This window comes from Scyliorhinus torazame, chromosome 9 (genome assembly GCF_047496885.1).
Source record: "Scyliorhinus torazame isolate Kashiwa2021f chromosome 9, sScyTor2.1, whole genome shotgun sequence".
NCBI lineage: Eukaryota > Metazoa > Chordata > Chondrichthyes > Carcharhiniformes > Scyliorhinidae > Scyliorhinus > Scyliorhinus torazame.
In genome coordinates this window covers 213,841,133-213,863,999 of record NC_092715.1, presented here as the reverse complement: position 1 = coordinate 213,863,999, position 22,867 = coordinate 213,841,133, and the positions used below count along the sequence as shown (strand labels likewise).

At 48.8% G+C, this 22,867-nt stretch overlaps 1 protein-coding gene across 2 annotated transcripts in view; it reads right to left on the bottom strand.

The window, feature by feature from the left end:
- LOC140429727 (signal-transducing adaptor protein 1-like) overlaps positions 1–14,364 on the bottom strand; it is a 125,565-nt gene extending 111,201 nt beyond the window's left edge. The window contains exons 1-2 of one of the 2 annotated variants that reach the window (XM_072517063.1): positions 14,231–14,364; positions 14,009–14,121 (exon numbers count right to left, since the gene is read on the bottom strand). In XM_072517063.1, the coding sequence (XP_072373164.1) occupies positions 14,009–14,119 (111 nt within the window). In that variant the 5' untranslated portion in view covers positions 14,120–14,121; positions 14,231–14,364. Of the gene's footprint in view, positions 1–14,008 lie in introns of both variants that reach the window. The other variant, XM_072517062.1, reaches the window with a different exon arrangement.
- Between the last annotated feature and the right edge of the window lie 8,503 nt (positions 14,365–22,867).

The following is a 22,867-nucleotide window of genomic DNA, read 5'->3' as shown; positions in this document are numbered from 1 at the left end:
ATGAAGGACAAAATTCCATTTGCCTTCTTAATCACCTGTAAACCAACCTTTTGCGACTCATGCAATAGCACACCCAGGTCTCTCTGCACAGCAGCATGTTTTAATATTTTATCATTTAAATAATAATCCCTTTTGCTGTTATTCCTACCAAAATGGATAACCTCACATTTGTCAACATTGTCTTCCATCTGCCAGACCCTAGCCCATTCACTTAGCCTATCCAAATCCTTCTGCAGACTTCCAGTATCCTCTGCACTTTTTGCTTTACCACTTATCTTAGTGTCGTCTGCAAACTTGGACACATTGCCCTTGGTCCCCAACTCCAAATCATCTATGTAAATTGTGAACAGTTGTGGGCCCAACACTGATCCCTGAGGGACACCACTAGCTACTGATTGCCAACCAGAGAAACACACATTCATCCCCACTCTTTGCTTTCTATTAATTAACCAATCCTCTATCCATGCTACTACTTTCCCCTTAATGCCATGCATCTTTATCTTATGCAGCAACCTTTTGTGTGGCACCTTGTCAAAGGCTTCCTGGAAATCCAGATATACCACATCCATTGGCTCCCCGTTATCTACCGCACTGTTAATGTCCTCAAAAAATTCCACTAAATTAGTTAGGCACGACCTGCCCTTTATGAACCCATGCTGCGACTGCCCAATGGGACAATTTCCATCCAGATGCCTCGCTATTTCTTCCTTGATGATAGATTCCAGCAGTTCCCTACTACCGAAGTTAAGCTCACTGGCCTATAATTACCCGCTTTCTGCCTACCTCCTTTTTTAAACAGTGGTGTCACGTTTGCTAGTTTCCAATCCGCCGGGACCACCCCAGAGTCTAGTGAAATTTAGTAAATTATCACTAGTGCATTTGCAATTTCCCTAGCCATCTCTTTTAGCACTCTGGGATGCATTTCATCAGGTCCAGGAGACTTGTCTACCTTTAGCCCCATTAGCTTGCCCATCACTACCTCCTTGGTGATAACAATCCTCTCAAGGGCCTCACCTGTCATAGCCTCATTTCCATCAGTCACTGGCATGTTATTTGTGTCTTCCACTGCGAAGACCGACCCAAAAAACCTGTTTGTTCCTCAGCCATTTCCTCATCTCCCATTATTAAATCTCCCTTCTCATCCTCTAAAGGACCAATATTTACCTTAGCCACTCTTTTTTGTTTTATATATTTGTAGAAACTTTTACCATCTGTTTTTATATTCTGAGCAAGATTACTCTCATAATCTATCTTACTCTTCTTTATAGCTTTTTTAGTAGCTTTCTGTTGCCCACTAAAGATTTCCCAGTCCTCTAGTCTCCCACTGATCTTTGCTACTTTGTATGTTTTTCCCTTCAATTTGATACTCTCCCTTATTTCCTTAGATATCCACGGTCGATTTTCCCTCTTTTTACCATCCTTCCTTTTTGTTGGTATTAACCTTTGCTGAGCACTGTGAAAAATCACTTGGAAGGTTCTCCACTGGTCCTCAACTGTTTCACCATAAAGTCTTTGCTCCGAGTCAACCTTAGCTACTGCTTCTCTCATCCCATTGTAATCTCCTTTGTTTAAGCGCAAAACACGAGTGTTTGATTTTACCTTCTCACCCTCCATCTGTATTTTAAATTCCACCATATTGTGATCGCTCCTTCCGAGAGGATCCCTAACTATGAGATCCTGAATCAATCCTGTCTCATTACACAGGACCAGATCTAGGACCGCTTGTTCCCACGTAGGTTCCATTACATACTGTTCTAGGAAACTATCGCGGATACATTCTATAAACTCCTCCTCAAGGCTGCCTTGACCGACCTGGTTAAACCAATCGACATGAAGATTAAAATCCCCCATGATAACTGCTGTACCATTTCTACATGCATCAGTTATTTCTTTGTTTATTGCCTGCCCCACCATAATGTTACTATTTGGTGGCCTATAGACTACTCCTATCAGTGACCTTTTTTGCCTTACTATTCCGGATTTCCACCCAAATGGATTCAACCTTATCCTCCATAGCACCGATGTCATCCCTTACTGTTGCCCGGATGTCATCCTTAAATAACAGAGCTACACCACCTCCCTTATCAGCTACTCTATCCTTCCGAATAGTTTGATACCCTCGGATATTTAACTCCCAGTCGTGACCATCCTTTAACCATGTTTCTGTAATGGCCACTAAATCATTCACGATGATTTGCGCCATCAACTCATTTACCTTATTCCGAATACTATGAGCATTCAGGTAAAGTAAACTGATGTTGGCTTTTTTATCTCTGTTCTGAATCTTAACACCTCGATCAGTAACCTCTCCGAAGTTATATTTCCTCTTAACCTTTCTCCTAATTTTCCTTGTCGTTGAACCCATATCTTCATGTAACAACCTGCCGCGTCGCTTACCATTAATGTTTTCACTTCCCATTTTATTCCTTTTAGTGGGCGAAATTCTCCTACCCGCCCCGCCACATTTCTGCCCCGACCGGCCGGCGGGAGTCTCCGTAACACCGGCCGGTCAATGGGGTTTCCCATTGTGGGGCAGCCCCACGCCGTCGGGAAACCCCCGGGCGCCGGCAAAACGGAGACTCCCGTCGGCGGAGAGTGACGCCCAGTATTCCTGGTCCTATTCACTGAGCTCCCCTCAGTCACTGTACCTTGTACTGTAGCCCTTTTTGATTTTTGACTATGGCTTCTCTGCCTTACACTTTCCCCCTTACTGCCTTTTGTTTCTGTCCCTGTTTTACTACCTTCCAACTTCCTGCATCAGTTCCCATCCCCCTGCCACATTACTTTAAACTTTCCCCAACAGCTCTAGCAACCCCCCCCCCCCCCCCCCCAGGACATTGGTTCCAGTCCTGCCCAGGTGCAGACCGTCCAGTTTGTACTGGTCCCACCTCCCCCAGAACCGGTTCCAATGTCCCAGGAATTTGAATCCCTTCCTCTTGCACCATCTCTTGAGCCATGTATTCATCCTATCTATCCTGACATTCCTACTCTGACTAGCTCGTGGCACTGGTAGCAATCCTGAGATTACTACCTTTGAGGGCCTACTTTTTAGTTTAACTCCTAACTCCCTGAATTCAGCTTGTAGGACCTCGTCCCATTTTTTACCTATATCGTTGGTGCCTATGTGCACCACGACAGCTGGCTGTTCACCCCCCCCCCCCCCCCCCAAGAATGTCCTGCAACCGCTCCGAGACATCCTTGACCCTTGCACCAGGGAGGCAACATACCATCCTGGAGTCTCGATTGGGTCCACAGAACCGCCTGTCTATTCCCCTTACAATTGAGTCCCCTATCACTATAGCCCTGCCATTCTTCTTCCTGCCCAGCTGCGCAGCAGAGCCAGCCACGGTGCCATGAACCTGGCTGCTGCTGCCTTCCCCTGGTGAGCCATCTCCCTCAACAGTATCCAAAGCGGTATATCTGTTTTGCAGGGAAATGACCGCAGAGGACACCTGCACTGCCTTCCTACTCTTGCTCTGCCTTTTGGTCACCCATTTTCTATCTCCCTCAGTACCTTTCACCTGCGGTGTGACCAACTCGCTAAATGTGCTATCCACGACGTCCTCAGCATCGCGGATGATCCAAAGTGAGCCCATCCGCAGCTCCAGAGCCGTCAAGTGGTCTAACAGGAGCTGCAACTGGACACATTTCTTGCACGTGACAGTGGACGTGTCCTTGAGCTCCCACATCACACACGAGGAGCATGACATGGGTCTGAGATCTCCTGCCATGTCTTAAACCTTCAGTTAACTTCAACAATTACAATTTCCCCCCAAAAATTAAATAAACAACGAAGAAAAAATATATATATATACCAATGAAAAGAAACAGAAAAACAGAAACACTACTTCCCAGTCACTTACCAGGGATAAAAAGCACTTCCTCCCCACCCAGCTTTGAATTCCTACCTAGATTCAAATTCCCAAACTCACTCGTGGTTCTGTCTCACTCTGGCTGTGTCTTCTCTGGCTCACTGGGAGAACTCACAGGGAGTGAGTTTACAAGTTGCTCTTTTTAAAATGTCCTGAATTGGCTCCCCTCCCCCACCTGCTTTTAGATCAAGGGAAATTTAAGTGACTGACACTTAACTGCCAACCAGATATGTGAGTGGGTGGGGCAGCCCTTGTTTTTTTAAAATATTTTATTGAAAATTTTTGGTCAACCAACACAGTACATTGTGCATCCTTTACACAATATTATAACAACACAAATAACAATGACCTATTTTATAAACAGAAAATGAATAAATAATAAATAACAAAAATGAAAACTAACCCTAATTGGCAACTGCCTTATCACAAGTAACACTCTCCAAAAATATAATTTAACAGTCCAATATATAATTATCTGTAGCAACGACCTATACATATTATACAGTATATATTAACAACCCTGAGAGTCCTTCTGGTTCCTCCTCCCCCCCCCCTCCTCCCCCCCCGATCCTGGGCTGCTGCCTTCTTTTTTCCATTCCATCTATCTTTCTGCGAGGTATTCGACGAACGGTTGCCACCGCCTGGTGAACCCTTGAGCCGACCCCCTTAGGACGAACTTAATCCGCTCTAGCTTTATAAACCCTGCCATGTCATTTATCCAGGTCTCCACCCCCGGGGGCTTGGCTTCTTTCCACATTAGCAATATCCTACGCAGGGCTACTAGGGACGCAAAGGCCAAAACATCGGCCTCTCTCGCCTCCTGCACTCCCGGCTCTTGTGCAACCCCAAATATAGCCAACCCCCAGCTTGGTTCGACCCGGACCCCCACTACTTTTGAAAGCACCTTTGTCACCCCCATCCAAAACCCCTGTAGTGCCGGGCATGACCAAAACATATGGGTATGATTCGCTGGGCTTCCCGAGCACCTCGCACACCTATCCTCCACCCAAAAAATTTACTGAGCCGTGCTCCAGTCATATGAGCCCTGTGTAATACCTTAAACTGAATCAGGCTTAGCCTGCCACACGAGGACGACGAGTTTACCCTGCTTAGGGCATCTGCCCACAGCCCCTCCTCGATCTCCTCCCCCAGCTCTTCTTCCCATTTCCCTTTTAGTTCATCTACCATAGTCTCCCCTTCGTCCCTCATTTCCCTATATATATCTGACACCTTACCATCCCCCACCCATGTCTTTGAGATCACTCTGTACTGCACCTCTTGTGTCGGGAGCTGCGGGAATTCCCTCACCTGTTGCCTCGCAAAAGCCCTCAGTTGCATATACCTGAATACATTCCTTTGGGGCAACCCATATTTCTCGGTCAGCGTTCCCAGACTCGCGAACTTCCCATCCACAAACAGATCTTTCAGTTGCGTTATTCCTGCTCTTTGCCACATTCCATATCCCCCATCCATTCCCCCCGGGGCAAACCTATGGTTGTTTCTTATCGGGGACCCCCCCAAGGCTCCAGTCTTTCCCCTATGCCGTCTCCACTGTCCCCAAATCTTCAGTGTAGCCACCACCACCGGGCTTGTGGTGTAGTTCCTCGGTGAGAACGGCAATGGGGCTGTCACCATAGCCTGTAGGCTAGTCCCCCTACAGGACGCCCTCTCTAATCTCTTCCACGCCGCTCCCTTCTCCTCTCCCATCCACTTACTCACCATTGAAATATTAGCGGCCCAATAATACTCACTTAGGCTCGGTAGTGCCAGCCCCCCCCTATCCCTGCTACGCTGTAAGAATCCCTTCCTCACTCTCGGGATCTTCCTGGCCCACACAAAACCCATGATGCTCTTTTCGATCCTTTTAAAAAAAGCCTTCGTGATCACCACCGGGAGGCACTGAAACACAAAGAGGAATCTCGGGAGGACCACCATCTTAACCGCCTGCACCCTCCCTGCCAGTGACAGGGATACCATATCCCATCTCTTGAAATCCTCCTCCATTTGTTCCACCAACCGCGTTAAATTTAACCTATGCAATGTGCCCCAATTCTTGGCTATCTGGATCCCCAGGTAACGAAAGTCCCTTGTTACCTTCAACGGTAGGTCCTCTATTTCTCTACTCTGCTCCCCTGGATGCACCACAAACAACTCACTTTTCCCCATGTTCAATTTATACCCTGAAAAATCCCCAAACTCCCCAAGTATCCGCATTATTTCTGGCATCCCCTCCGCCGGGTCTGCCACATATAGTAACAAATCGTCCGCATACAAAGATACCCGGTGTTCTTCTCCTCCTCTAAGTACTCCCCTCCACTTCTTGGAACCCCTCAACGCTATCGCCAGGGGCTCAATCGCCAGTGCAAACAATAATGGGGACAGAGGGCATCCCTGCCTTGTCCCTCTATGGAGCCGAAAATATGCAGATCCCCGTCCATTCGTGACCACGCTCGCCATCGGGGCCCGATACAACAGCTGCACCCATCTAACATACCCCTCTCCAAAACCAAATCTCCTCAACACCTCCCACAAATAATTCCACTCCACTCTATCAAATGCTTTCTCGGCATCCATCGCCACTACTATCTCCGTTTCCCCCTCCGGTGGGGGCATCATCATTACCCCTAACAGCCTCCGTATATTCGTGTTCAGCTGTCTCCCCTTCACAAACCCAGTTTGGTCCTCGTGGACCACCCCCGGGACACATTCCTCTATTCTCATTGCCATTACCTTGGCCAGGATCTTGGCATCTACATTTAGGGGGGAAATAGGTCTATAGGACCCGCATTGTAGCGGGTCCTTTTCCTTCTTTAAGAGAAGCGATATCGTTGCTTCAGACATAGTCGGGGGCAGTTGTCCCCTTTCCTTTGCCTCATTAAAAGGTCCTCGTCAATACCGGGGCGAGCAAGTCCACATATTTTCCATAGAATTCGACTGGGAATCCATCCGGTCCCGGGGCCTTTCCCGCCTGCATGCTCCTAATTCCTTTCACCCCTTCTTCTAACTCGATCTGTGCTCCCAATCCCACCCTTTCCTGCTCTTCCACCTTGGGAAATTCCAGCCGATCCAAAAAGCCCATCATTCTCTCCCTCCCATCCGGGGGTTGAGCTTCATACAATTTTTTATAAAATGTCTTGAACACTCCATTCACTCTCTCCGCTCCCCGCTCCATCTCTCCTTCCTCATCCCTCACTCCCCCTATTTCCCTCACTGCTCCCCTTTTCCTCAATTGGTGTGCCAGCAACCTGCTCGCCTTCTCCCCATATTCGTACTGTACACCCTGTGCCTTCCTCCATTGTGCCTCTGCAGTGCCCGTAGTCAGCAAGTCAAATTCTACATGTAGCCTTTGCCTTTCCCTGTACAGTCCCTCCTCCGGTGCTTCCGCATATTGTCTGTCCACCCTCAAAAGTTCTTGCAGCAACCGCTCCCGTTCCTTACTCTCCTGCTTCCCTTTATGTGCCCTTATTGATATCAGCTCCCCTCTAACCACCGCCTTCAGCGCCTTCCAGACCACTCCCACCTGGACCTCCCCATTATCATTGAGTTCCAAGTACTTTTCAATGCACCCCCTCACCCTTAGACACCCCCCCTCATCTGCCATTAGTCCCATGTCCATTCTCCAGGGTGGGCGCCCTCCTGTTTCCTCCCCTATCTCCAAGTCTACCCAGTGTGGAGCGTGATCCGAAATGGCTATAGCCGTATACTCCGTTCCCCTCACCTTCGGGATCAACGCCCTTCCCAGCACAAAAAAGTCTATTCGCGAGTAGACTTTATGGACATAGGAGAAAAACGAGAACTCCTTACTCCAATGTCTGCTAAATCTCCACGGGTCTACACCTCCCATCTGCTCCATAAAATCTTTAAGTACCTTGGCTGCTGCCGGCCTCCTTCCAGTCCTGGACTTCGACCTATCCAGCCCTGGTTCCAACACCGTATTAAAATCTCCCCCCATTATCAGCTTTCCCATCTCTAGGTCCGGAATGCGTCCTAGCATCCGCCTCATAAAATTGGCATCATCCCAGTTCGGGGCATATACGTTTACCAAAACCACCGTCTCCCCCTGTAGTTTGCCACTCACCATCACGTATCTGCCCCCGTTATCCGCCACTATAGTCTTTGCCTCGAACATTACCCGCTTCCCCACTAATATAGCCACCCCCCTGTTTTTCGCATCTAGCCCCGAATGGAACACCTGCCCCACCCATCCTTTGCGTAGCCTAACCTGGTCTATCAGTTTCAGGTGCGTTTCCTGTAACATAACCACATCTGCCTTAAGTTTCTTAAGGTGTGCAAGTACCCGTGCCCTCTTTATCGGCCCGTTCAGCCCTCTCACGTTCCACGTGATCAGCCGGGTTGGGGGGCTTCCTACCCCCCCCCCCCCCCCCCCTTGTCGATTAGCCATCCCCTTTTTCCAGCTACTCACCCGGTTCCCGCGCAGCTGTATCTCCCCCAGGCGGTGCCCCCCCCGCCCATCCCCTCCCATACCAGCTCCCCCCTCTCCCCAGCAGCAGCAACCCAGTAATTCCCCCCTCCCACCCCCCCCCCGCTAGATCCCGCGCTAGCGTAATTACTCCCCCCATGTTGCTCCCAGAAGTCAGCAAACTCTGGCCGACCTCGGCTTCCCCCCATGACCTCGGCTCGCACCGTCCTTCCTGCTTCTCTATTCCCGCCATGATTATCATAGCGCGGGAACCAAGCCCGCGCTTCTCCCTTGGCCCCGCCCCCAATGGCCAACGTCCCATCTCCTCTACCTCCCCCATCACCACCTGTGGAAGAGAGAAAAGTTACCACATCGCAGGATTAGTACATAAAACTCCTCTTTCCCCCCTTTTTAACCCCCCTCTTCGCCCCCCACATTCGCCCCACCACTTTGTTCAAACATTCTTTTTAATAACCCGCTCATTCCAGTTTTTCTTCCACAATAAAAGTCCACGCTTCATCCGCCGTCTCAAAGTAGTGGTGCCTTCCTCGATATGTGACCCACAGTCTTGCCGGCTGCAGCATTCCAAATTTAATCTTCTTTTTATGAAGCACCGCCTTGGCCCGATTAAAGCTCGCCCCCCTTCTCGCCACCTCCGCACTCCAGTCTTGATAAACGTGGATCACTGCGTTCTCCCATTTACTGCTCCGAGTTTTCTTTGCCCATCTAAGGACCATTTCTCTATCCTTAAAACGGAGGAATCTCACCACTATGGCTCTGGGAATTTCTCCTGCTCTCGGTCCTCGCGCCATCCACCTCCAACGGACCCGCCGGGGCCTCCGCTCCCATTAACGAGTGCAGCATCGTGCTCACATATGCCCCGATCCGCTCCCTCCACACCTTCAGGAAGACCAAGAATCCTCAGGTTGTTCCTCCTTGCATTGTTCTCCAGTGCCTCCAACCTTTCCACACATCGTTTCTGATGTGCCTCATGCATCTCCGTCTTCACCACCAGGCCCTGTATGTCGTCCTCATTCTCGGCTGCCTTTGCCTTCACGACCTGAAGCTCCCGCTCCTGGGTCTTTTGTTCCTCCTTTAGCCCTTCGATCGCCTGTAGTATCGGGGCCAACAGCTCTTTCTTCATTTCCTTTTTGAGCTCTTCCACACAGCATTTCAAGAACTCTTGTTGTTCAGGGCCCCATGTTAAACTGCCACCTTCCAACGCCATCTTGGTTTTTGCTTGCCTTCCTTGCCGCTGTTCTAAAGGATCCACTGCAATCCGGCCACTTTCTCCTCCTTTTTCCATCCGTATCCAGGGGGGATTCCCTTCTGGTTTACCGCACAGTGTTTTTTAGCCGTCAAAATTGCCGTTGGGGCTCCTATCAAGAGCCCAAAAGTCCGCTTCACCGGGAGCTGCCGAAACGTGCGACTCAGCTGGTCATCGCCGCACCCGGAAGTCCGGGGCAGCCCTTGTTAACCTACACTGCACAATTCTAGCTTAATTTAAATTAATTTAAACTCCTGAAATTCTAACATATTTCTGCCTTGTGCCTTATGGATGGTGGACAGGCTTTGAAGATACTCAATGCTGAATTCCCAATCTCTGACTTGCTCTTGTAGCCACTAGATTTATAGGGCTTGTCCCCAGGATGTTGATGGTCATTATTTTCATGTCCTCAGGACATCCCAAAAAACATTATAATTAATTAATTACTGGCAGTGTAGTCACGGTTGTTTAATAAACAAACATGGACAAACTTGTGTATAGCAAGGTCCCCCAATCAGCCATGAAGTAAAAGATGTTACTCTCTTTTAAAGATATTGGTTAAAGATTAAATCTTGGCCAGGCAAATTCACACATTCTTTGTAAAATGAAATGGACTCTTTTGCAACCATCTGAACTGTCCAACAGGGTCTCAGTTTCATATTTTATCTGAAAGATACCTAATCTGATAGAGCAGAACTCCCTCAACGCTGCATCAAAGTGTCAACCTGGATTTCATACTCAAACCTGGGAGTGGGTCTCGTGAAAAGTCTCTTCTCAATCGCCAGGAGAAATTAAAGGTTAAACATTTAAAAAGTGATAGGTAAAAGCTTCTATGGAAAAAAACTCACTACATTTTTGCAAGTGTGATAATTAGGCTGTTTCAAATCTTGGTTCTCTCTCAAATGGTCCACAAACTGCTAATGAAGTTCTTTCAACTCACTATATTTTAGTCTGTTCTATGTTTACTATTTAATCAGTTTCAAAATCTGTCATTCTTCTATTTGCCTCCAAATCCTGTGGTAACAAGGGTCACATACTAACCTATTCCTTAGTATATTTTGCGACTTTAAACTCACTATATAAATGCTAATTGCTGTTGAGTATGGTGTTAATCTGATGTCAACCAGTAGATGGTGCCAGAGTGCAGCTTGTGCCTCTCAATATCAGCAATTGTATTTACAAAGCACCTTTAAGCCATGAATTTTCAAATCGCTTCACAGGAGCATTATGGAGCAAAATTTGACACTGAACCGCACAAGGGGGTATTAAGACAGTTGACCAACAGCTTAGTCAAAAACCATGATTTTAAGGAGCACGTAAATGAGGAGGGAAAGTAAAGAGGGAGAGGGATTTATGGAGGAAGTTCCAGAGTTCTGGACCCAGGGAGTGAAAGCACAGCCACCAATGGGAGAGCAATTAAAATTGAGGATACACAAGTGGTCAGACTTGGAGCGGTGCAGATAATTTGGAGGGTTGTAGAGCTGGAGGAGATGACATGGTGAGATTTGAAAGGAAGGATAATAATTGTAAAACTTCTCTTACAATAAGGACTGTGTGAACCCCCCCCCCCAAAAAAAAAAAAAACATTAGAGAATAGGGACTCCAGGGCCTGGTTGGAACAAACTAATGTCAGAATCTTACCACCTTTAAAAATGTTATGAGTTTGGGGCCAAAAGCAGATCACAACCCTGCTGGTGTTGCTTGGACACTTGATTTTGCCAGAGGCATCTATTAAGAGCCAAGTCAGGACGCCATCCAATTAAGATTGATGGGTGGGATAGGCAGCCAGCTAGCCCAAATTGGGGGGGGGGGGGGGTTGGCAGCATTGTCCTTCTGACACCCCCACTGGGGAGAGTGGGTGTGGTTGCGACATGCATAAGAATGCAAGATGTGTGTGTGCTCTTGGAAGAGGAGTGAAAAATTTAAAGCACAGCCTTGCAGCAGTGGCTACAGGTATCATTGTGGAGGGAAATCTAGTGGGTTGGAGGGGTGGAAGGATAGGAGGGCGCACAGAACCCTCCACCCTTGGCAGTCTGTGCAAGTCACCTCCAGGCACTTGCCAACTGTGCCCTGAGCAGGGAACTCATCCGTCGCCAGGAAGATCCCAGCCGTGGCTGCCAACCTGCCCACAGGGGCACATAAATAAACATCCAAACTAGCTACCTGCTGTGTCGTTTCCAAATGTCCTCCCAGTCCCATCTTCGAGCCTGCTCCCGCAGGACCAGGAAGATCCCATCCTATGGGTTAATTAAAAATATTTTGGTAGAGGAGGGCCTTTGGGCGGACGTGTTGGGTAGGGTCAACACGACCGCAACATGTGCCAGGCTCAGCCTGATCCAATTTAAGGTCGTTCACCGGCTCACATGACAGTGGCCAGGATGAGCAGATTCTTTGGGGTGGAGACAGGTGTGTGAAATGTGTGTGGTGGGGGGGGGGGGGGGGGCAGCGAACATGTCACATGTTCTGGGCATGTCCAAAGCGGAGGGGATTTGGCAGAGGTTTGCCGATGTCATGTCCAAGGTATTAAATACAAGGGTGGCGTTGAGTCCAGAGGTGGCGATTTTCGGGGTGTCACAGGATCCGGGAATCCAGGAGGAGAAAGAGGCAGGCGTTCTGGCCTTGCTTCCCTGGTAGCCCGGAGACGGATACTATTAGCATGGAGGGACTCAAAGCCCCTGAAATCGGAGACCTGGCTATCGGACATGGCTAGCTTCCTCTGCCTGGAGAAAATTAGGTTCGCCTTGAGAGGGTCACTGTTAGAGTTCGCCTGGAGGTGGCAACAGTTTGTCGACTTCTTTGCAAAAATTAATCGTCAGCAGAAGGGGGGGGGGGGGGGGGGGGGGGGGTTAGGGGGTTAGGCTAGCGTAGATTAGCGGGTTAAGTAATGGTGGGACCTGTGGGAGTGGGAGGTGGTATTTGCACTATGTTACTATTTTCCTTTTTATGTACATTGTTTATCTTGTTGCTGTTACAATGCCAATGAAATACCTCAATAAAATGTTTACGAAAAAAAAATATTTTGGTGCTGTTCATCAAAGATTTTTTTTAAGTCATCTGTGGCAGGGCAGTATGGTAGCATTGTAGGGCAGCACGGGTAGCATTGTGGATAGCACAATTGCTTCACAGCTCCAGGGTCCCAGGTTCGATTCCTGGCTTGGGTCACTGTCTGTGCGGAGTCTGCACATTCTCCCCTAGTGTGCGTGGGTTTCCTCCGGGTGCTCCGGTTTCCTCCCACAGTCCAAAGATGTGCGGGTTAGGAGGATTGGCCATGCTAAATTGCCCATAGTGTCCAAAATTGCCCTGAGTGTTGGGTGGGGTTACTGGGTTATGGGGATAGGGTGGAGGCGTAGACCTTGGGTAGGGCGCTCTTTCCAAGAGCTGGTGCAGACTCGATGGGACGAATGGCCTCCTTCTGTACTGTAAATTCTATGATTGTGGTGAGGCAGATTTTTTTTCTCAACGGGTGCTTTAAAAGGGGCTCGGGAAAATCGTAGTACTCGCTGGAGAGAAAATAGGAGATCCCCCAACTGTCTGTAGACAAGATTGCTGAACATGTGAAAGTCGGTCCTGTGTCTGACCTGATGGTTTGAAACCCACAGGGGCAAGAGGAGGGGTGGAAACTACAGGAAAGAAAAGGATTTTACAAATAAAGGGACACCCTATTGCTGGCATGGCATTCCATACAATGCAAAACCCTGCTTCCTGGACCCTACTCTGTGCCCAATTCCACCCAGCCATCATAGAACCTACAGTGCATAAGGAGGCCATTCGGCCCATCGAGTCTGCTGCGACACTCTGAAAGAGCGCGCTACTTAATCATCCCTGTACTCATTGGGCTCCTGCTCCCCAAATTCCTCCAATACAGGACAGGTCCGTGTTCTGGGCCACACATGAATCCCCGGCTTTTGTTTGTTTTATTGCACTTTTCATCAAGTTTCTCTCCTTGCTTAAGACTCGCGTCGGCAAATAGGAGGTATCTTGGTGAAAAGCTGAGTCAAGTGCGACTGATTTTAAAGAGTATTTCGTAAGCTTTCCCGGAGTTGACCAATGGGAAATGAAGTATTTGTAGAAGTATTTCGACGCCTCAGGTCTGTTATCTTAATAGTTCAGGTTGACGGGCAGTGAAATGGTATCTATCTAGCGCTTATTATTCTTGTGCCTAGGTGCTAGAGGTGAAAAAAAATGACAAAGCTATTTAAATCTGATTTAAAGGAATCACAGTACCCTGACAATATTTTACGTCTTTCCAGTTACTTACGTTCCTCCCCACGCCTGAATAGATTTCACTCTTTTATTTTTTTCCCGACAAAATGTGAAGCTGTCAGGCAAGATATTGTCCAATCTTTTAAATTTTTAAAAGAATACTTCAGAACTTAATACACCACTCCAGGACGATTAACAAAAAACAAAATGCAAGTAAGCCTTCTGGAAACACGAGTTATCACCTACCTTATCCTTCGAACCTTTTTTCCACAGGAACCCGTCGTAATATAAAGGCAGAGCGGTAATTTTCTCACGTCTTTGAAAGACTAACCTCAGATTTGTTCTGGAGGCAGCCATTTCTGTTGAACAACAAGCAAGCTGTTATTTATTAACCATGAAGCTGGGCAAAGGAGGTGCACATACAGCTGAGCGTGGCCGTTTAAGCTGTCTGGTTACAACCCCGGTTACCTGTGGTGAGAGACGCCCGCCCGCCAAAACCAGAGCAGGAGCCTCCCTACCACCGAGTCCTGCAGGAATGAGGAAACTGCTCAATCAGGAAGGTAAAATAATCAAACTTCTGTGCGATAAATGAGAGAACATTCCCATCAAGCAACAATGACTAAAGGGGGGTGGGGGGGGTGGAATACCTTCGTCACCACATCAATGAACATTTTAATAGCCAAACCAATAATGAAATGTGAAGCCACCTGATGACTATGCACTTTAACTTGGCTTTGTGTATGCTTCTGATTTGGCGGGGCGGGGGGGGGGGGGTCTCGTTGAATTTAGAGAGGGTCAAAGGAGTGGAGAAACCTGCCCCTGGGCCTGGCAAAATTTGCCATTAAAGGGCAGCACGGTGGCACAGTAGTTAGCACAGCTGCCTCACGGCGCCGAGGATCCGGGTCCGATCCCGCCTCCGGGTCACTGTCCCTGTGCAGTTTGCACATTCTCACCATGTCTGTCTGGGTCTCACCCCACAACCCAAAGGATGTGCAGGTTAGGAAGATTGGCCGCTAAATTGCCCCTTAATTGGAAAAGTTAAAAGAAAAACTTGCCATTAACAGGTCCAGGCAGCGGGCGACCAAGGGGGTCGTCCGTTCAAACCATCTGCCCATCTTCTGCAGCTATGTTCATGTCCAGGTGTCCCTGGAGCGGGAGCATGCTTTATCAACCCTCTTAATCGCACTTTGATTTGATTTTTGTTAAGTTTCTGTTGATCTTTGTTTTGTTTGGGCAGTGCCCCCTATCAGGAGCAGCCCCTTTTAATTTAGTTTGTTTCTTGAGGTCAAACAATTATACTAAAAAAGAACTTCCAAACTGTCATTACACTAACATTATACTCAAAGGATTAGCACTGCTTGTCATGTTCGGTAGACTGGTCGAAGTGAATGATGCACTATAGAACATGTAGTTTAAAATAATTTATTGTAAAGCAACTGTATGGTAAGATAACTAGGATAAATTAAAATAATAAACTGACACTAAACAACTCTAGTGGAACTACTGCAAATACATCTATCTCCCAGAACGACCAACTCCCAGATCACATGGTGACGTGATGGGATTACAATGTCACCTAGTGGGCGGAGGTCATGCATAACGTTATGCATATCATCACATCCCCTTTCCTTTGCAAGAGAAAATTATTTACAGGCATTAAATTACTATTTACATTTCATCATGATATGCATAACTATATACATGTTCAGACATCTTTTGTTTTTACAGTCTGTTACAAGTTCAGTCTTTCTGGCTTATGCCTTATTCTTGTGGATCATTTTAGTGTTTGCTGAACTACCCCAGGTTCTTCATGTTCTTTAATGTTTGTCGTTTGTGTTTGACATTGTTCATGTGTTGACATATCATCCTCTTGTCATGTTGATTCCTCCTCTTGTGTTGCTTCTGTCTGTTTTAGGACTGATGTATGCTTCATAAGAACATAAGAACTAGGAGCAGGAGTAGGCCATCTGGCCCCTCGAGCCTGCTCCACCATTCAATGAGATCACGGCTGATCTTTTGTGGACTCAGCTCCACTTTCCGACCCGAACACCATAACCCTTAATCCCTTTATTCTTCAAAAAACTATCTATCTTTATCTTAAAAACATTTAATGAAGGAGCCTCTACTGCTTCACTGGGCAAGGAATTCCATAGATTCACAACCCTTTGGGTGAAGAAGTTCCTCCTAAACTCAGTCCTAAATCTACTTCCCCTTATTTTGAGGCTATGCCCCCTAGTTCTGCTTTCACCCGCCAGTGGAAACAACCTGCCCGCATCTATCCTATCTATTCCCTTCATAATCTTATATGTTTCTATAAGATCCCCCCTCATCCTTCTAAATTCCAACGAGTACAGTCCCAGTCTACTCAACCTCTCCTCGTAATCCAACCCCTTCAGCTCTGGGATTTAACTAGTGAATCTCCTCTGCACACCATCCAGTGCCAGTACGTCCTTTCTTAAGTAAGGAGACCAAAACTGAACACAATACTCCAGGTGTGGCCTCACTAACACCTTATACAATTGCAGCATAACCTCCCTAGTCTTAAACTCCATCCCTCTAGCAATGAAGGACAAAATTCCATTTGCCTTCTTAATCACCTGTTGCACCTGTAAACCACCACCTTTTTGCGACTCATGCACTAGCACACCCAGGTCTCTCTGCACAGCGGCATGTTTTAATATTTTAACATTTAAATAATAATCCCTTTTGCTGTTATTCCTACCAAAATGGATAACCTCACATTTGTCAACATTGTATTCCATCTGCCAGACCCTAGCCCATTCATGTAGCCTATCCAAATCCCTCTGCAGACTTCCAGTATCCTCTGCACTTTTTGCTTTACCACTTATCTTAGTGTCGTCTGCAAACCTGGACACATTGCCCTTGGTCCCCAACTCCAAATCATCTATGTAAATTGTGAACAGTTGTGGGCCCAACACTGATCCCTGAGGGACACCACTAGCTACTGAGTGCCAACCAGAGAAACACCCATTAATCCCCACTCTTTGCTTTCTATTAATTAACCAATCCTCTATCCATGCTACTACTTTCCCCTTAATGCCATGCATCTTTATCTTATGCAACAACCTTTTGTGTGGCACCTTGTCAAAGGCTTTCTGGAAATCCAGATATACCACATCCATTGGCTCCCTGTTATCTACCGCACTGTTAATGTCCTCAAAAACTTCCACTAAATTAGTTAGGCACGACCTGCCCTTTATGAACCCATGCTGCGTCTGCCCAATGGGACAATTTCCATCCAGATGCCTCGCTATTTCTTCCTTGATGTTAGATTCCAGCATCTTCCCCACTACTGAAGTTAAGCTCACCGGCCTATAATTACCCGCTTTCTGCCTACCTTTCTGCCTTCTTCTGGTGGTTGCATCACAAATGGTTGCCGTACTTTGAGCAAGACTCTTCTATTCCGTCTCAGAACAACACCTTCATCGGTCATAACAAGATATGAGTTTGGACCTGCTGGTCACAGTACCATTGCCTGTTTAGACCATCCATTGCCTTTGGAGTCTTCTCCTCTCACCGTATCCTCCGGCTGCAGAGGCTGAAGCCTTTTGGCAGACCTATCATAGAACCCTTTGACATTCTTGATCACACACCTTGCCATTGAATTCAACAACTGCGCTATCTCTGGGTAGTTCAAGAAATAGTCTATGACCAGAAGGTACTCCTTTCCATTGAAATGGAAAAGGTCCATGCCAACCTTCTGCCACAGAGATGTGACTGTCTCACCCATCTGCATAGATTCCTTGCTCTACCTGCGCTGAAATCTTCGGCATGTTTCACAGTTCTCCACCATCAGCTCAGAAGGGAGATAGATCACTTGGCTGCATGGTGTACCGAAAACAACCTCCCTCTAAATTCTGGAAAGACCAAGGAACTGATCATCGACTTCAGGAAGCATAGCACGACAACCTTCCCAATCTAAAGAGAGCATTCCTACATCAAGAGTTCTTTGGAAGACTATGGCAGTATGTGCGATTTCCCCCCTAAAGCCCTGGGGTTGAATCCAGGACACGGGAATTAACTTACTAATATTTTTTAGTTAATACTTTTTAATTTCTAATATCTTTTCTAATATTGCTTTCTTGCTTCTCCAGCCCTTGATGTATTATTACAATTTTCCTTGGAAAGTTAAGATAAATTATCCTCTTTGTCTACTGTGAAGACTGACACACAATTATGACTTAACCAGTCTCCTAGATAGGAAAGTTGGAAAAGTATCTTCATATTTAAGAAAGGTGAAAGTGACAGAACCAAGAAGTTATAGTCCTGTTAGTTTAACATCTTTTGCGGGAAAATTACTTGAATATGTAATTAAGGACAGAGTTACTGAGCACTTGAAGTATGGACTAGAGCCAGCATAGTTCTTTAAAATTATACGCCTGATTAAAAGATTGGGAGAAAATAACTTGTGGTGTCCCACAAGAAACTGTATGGGAGCCTCAACTATTCGCTCTATAAATTGATGGCTTAATGTATCCAAGTTTGCTGATGGCACAACGTTTCATGGAATAATGAAAGGAGTATATAATTACTTTTTTTTTGAAAGTATGTTTATTAAGAGTTTTTTAACAAAATTTTCAACCATACAAACCCCCCCCCCCCCCCCGTAACAAACAAACAAAAAAAAAGAAAGCTCGCATAGCAAGACATGAACATGGCAAGTCCATATGATACAGAACTTTGTACATTGGATTCCTCCCGTACATGTCAGTTTTCCAGATCATTCATGTGTTTTCTTGCTCAAATGCCCCCAGAAAAGCCCCCCTTCCCCCTCCCTCCCTCCTCCCCCCCCCCCTAGGTTGCTGTTGCTGCTGTCCGACCTTCATCTAACGCTCCGCGAGATAGTCTAGGAACGGTTGCCACCGCCTGTAGAACCCCTGCGCAGACCCTCTCAAGGCAAACTTTATCCTTTCCAACTTGATAAACCCTGCCATATCGTTTGTCCAGGCCTCCACGCCGGGGGGCTTCGCCTCTTTCCACATTAACAAGATCCTTCGCCGGGCTATTAGGGACGCAAAGGCCAGGATGCCAGCCTCTTTCGCTTCCTGCACTCCCGGCTCGTCCACTACTCCAACTAGTGCTAGCCCCCAGCTTGGCTTGACCCGGACTTTCACCATCTTAGATACTATTCCCGCAACTCCCCTCCAGAGCCGGGCATGACCAAAGCATATGGACATGGTTCGCCGGGCTTCCTGAGCACCTCCCACATCTGTCCTCCACCCCAAAGAACCTACTCAGCCTCGCCCCCATCATATGCGCTCTATGAACCACCTTAAATTTTATCAGGCTAAGCCTGGCACACGAGGAAGAGGCATTAGCCCTATTTAGGGCATCAGCCCATAGCCCCTCCTCAATCTCCTCCCCCAGCTCCTCTTCCCATTTACCCTTCAGCTCCTCTACCAAAGCCTCCCCCTCTTCTTTCATCTCCTGGTATATCGCCGACACCTTGCCCTCTCCGACCCATACGCCCGAAATCACCCTGTCTTGAATCCCCTGTGCCGGGAGCAGCGGGAATTCCCTCACCTGCCGCCTCACAAACGCCCTCACTTGTATGTACCTGAAGGCATTTCCCGGGGGTAATCCAAATTTCTCCTCCAGCGCCCCTAAGCTCGCAAACGTCCCATCGATGAACAGGTCCCCCATTCTTCTAATCCCTGCCCGATGCCAGCTCTGAAACCCCCTGTCCATTCTTCCTGGGACAAACTGATGGTTATCCCTAATCGGGGACCACACCGAGGCTCCCAACGCTCCCCTGTGTCGCCTCCACTGCCCCCAGATCTTTAGCGTTGCTGCCACCTCTGGGCTCGTGGTGTACCTTGTCGACGAGAGCGTCAGCGGTGCCGTCACCAGCGCCCCCAGGCTCGTTCCTTTGCAGGACGCCATCTCCAACCTCTTCCACGCCACCCCCTCTCTCTCCATCACCCACTTATGGATCATCGCCACGTTGGCTGCCCAGTAGTAGCCACCCAAATTCGGCAACGCCAACTCTCCTCTATCCCGCTACGCTCCAGGAACCCCCTCCTTACCCTCGGGGTCTTGCTCGCCCACACAAAACTCATAATGCTCCTGCCTACCCTCTTAAAAAAGGCCTTGGTGATCACGATTGGAAGGCACTGGAACACAAAAAGAAACCTTGGGAGGACCACCATTTTAACCGACTGTACCCTGGCCGCCAGCGAGAGTGGCAACATGTCCCACCTTTTAAAATCCTCCTCCATCTGTTCCACTAGCCGCGTCAAATTAAGTTTGTGCAGTGCCCCCCAGCTCCTAGCTACCTGAATCCCCAAGTATCGAAAGCTCCTTTCCGCCCTCCTCAACGGTAGGTCGTCTATCCCTCTTCTCTGATCCCCCGGACGCACCACAAAGAGCTCACTCTTTCCCACGTTGAGGTTATAGCCCGAAAAGTCTCCAAACTCCCTTAGGATCTGCATGAATTCAGCCATCCCCTCCACTGGATCCGCCACATACAGCAACAGGTCGTCTGTGTACAGCGACACTCGATGTTCCTCTCCCTCTCGGACCTCCCCCTTCCATTTCCCCGACTCCCTCAACGCCATGGCCAAAGGTTCAATTGCCAATGCAAACAGCAGAGGGGACAGGGGGCACCCCTGCCTCGTCTGTTGATACAGCCAGAAATACTCCGACCTCCGCCGGTTCGTGACCACACTCGCCACTGGTTCTCTATGCAGGAGCTTGACCCAACTAATAAACCCTCCCCCGAACCCAAACCTCCTCAACACTTCGCAGAGATACTCCCACTCTACTCGGTCAAAGGCCTTCTCCGCGTCCATGGCTGCCACTATCTCCGCCTCTCCCTCCACCGATGGCATCATTATCACATTTAGGAGCCTTCGCACATTGGTATTTAGCTGCCTACCCTTTACGAATCCCGTCTGGTCCTCGTGAATCACCCCCGGGACACAGTCCTCAATCCTCGTAGCCAACATTTTTGCCAGTAACTTAGCGTCAACATTGAGGAGCGAGATCGGTCTATACGACTGACATTGCAGTGGGTCCTTATCCCGCTTCAAGATCAAAGAGATCGTTGCCTCCGACATTGCCGGGGGCAGGGTCCCCCCCTCCCTTGCTTCATTGAAGGTCCTTACCAGCAACGGGGCTAACGGGTCTACAAACTTCCTATAAAACTCCACCGGGAACCCATCCGGCCCCTGGGCCTTCCCTGCCTGCATGCTCCCCAGTCATTTAACCAGCTCCTCCACCCCAATTGGCGCCCCCAAAGCAGCCACCTCCTGCTCCTCCACCCTCAGGAACCTCAGTTGGTCCAAGAATCGTCGCATCCCCTCTTTTCCCCCTGGGGGCTGGGACCTATACAGCTCCTCGTAAAAGGCCTTGAATGCCTCATTTACTTTCCCCGCACGCCGTACCGTAGTTCCCCTGCCATCCTTGATTCCACCTATTTCCCTCGCTGCCATCCTCTTACGGAGCTGATGTGCCAGCATCCGACTCGCCTTCTCCCCATATTCATATATCGCCCCCTGTGCCTTCCTCCACTGTGCCTCTGCCTTCCCTGTGGTCAACAGGTCAAACTCTGTCTGGAGACTTCTTCTCTCCCTGAGTAGTCCCTCATCAGGAGCCTCTGCATATCTCCTGTCCACCCTTAAAATCTCCCCCACTAACCTCTCCCTTTCCCTGCCCTCTCTCTTCACCCTATGAGCCCTGATGGAGATTAACTCTCCCCTGACCACCGCCTTCAGCGCCTCCCATACTACTCCCACCTGCACCTCCCCGTTGTCGTTGGCCTCCAGATACCTTTCGATGCACCCCCGCACCCTCCCACACACTTCCTCGTCTGCCAGCAGTCCCACATCCAACCGCCACAACGGACGTTGGTCCCTCTCCTCCCCCAGCTCTAGCTCCACCCAATGCGGGGTATGGTCTGAAATGGCTATGGCTGAATACTCCGTTCCCTCCACTTTCGGGATCAATGCCCTGCCCAGAACAAAAAAATCTATCCGGGAGTAGGCCTTATGTACGTGGGAGAAAAAAGAAAATTCTCTGGCCAAAGGCCTGGCAAATTTCCACGGATCTACTCCCCCCATCTGATCCATAAGCCCCCTAAGCACCTTGGCCGCAGCCAGCCTCTTCCCCGTCCTAGATCTGGAACGATCTAATGCTGGGTCCAGCACCGTGTTAAAATCCCCACCCATTATCAAGCTCCCTACCTCTAGGTCTGGAATACGCCCAAACATCCGTTTCATGAGTCCAGCATCGTCCCAGTTCAGGGCATATACATTCACCAGTACCACCTCCGTCCCCTGCAACCTACCGCTCACCATCACATATCGTCCTCCATTGTCCGCTACTATGTTCTTGGCCTCAAACGACACCCGCTTCCCCACCAATATTGCCACCCCTCTATTCTTCGCATCCTGCCCCGAATGGAACACCTGTCCTACCCATCCCTTCCTTAACCTGACCTGATCTGCCACCTTCAGATGTGTCTCCTGAAGCATGGCCACGTCTGCCTTCAGTCCTTTTAGGTGCGCGAACACTCGGGCCCTCTTAACCGGCCCATTTAGGCCTCTCACATTCCGCGTGGTCAGCCGGATTGGGGGGCTACCCCCCCCCCCCCCCCCCCCCCCGACTAGCCATCTCCTATCCTAGGCCAGTCCCGTGCCCGCGCCTCCCGCACCCTCCAGTCCCCCAGGCGGGAAACCCCCGCCCCGACCATCTCTTCCATGTTCAGTTTCCCCTCGGACAGTGCAGCAGCAGCCCTAATGTCCCCCCCCCCCCCTCTCCCCCCTTCCCTCCACCCCCCTCCCTGCTAGATCCGCATCTAGCACTTTTGCTCCCCCCATATTACTTCCGTGAATCAGCTGACTTCTGCTGACATCGGCTTCCCCCGCCTTCCCGTTGATCTCCCCGTGTGGGAGTCTCTCTTCCTCCTTACCTTCCTCCATTCCCCCCCCCCAGCGTGGGAAAAAGCCCGCAGTTTCCTGAGCCAGCCCCGCCCCCTGTGGCACAGCTCCTGTTGCGGCCATTGTCCCAATTCCCCCATCCCTGAGTCTCACCTCCCTCCAGCACCGACGGCCACATTCCCCACCATCTCGTCTACAGAAAAAA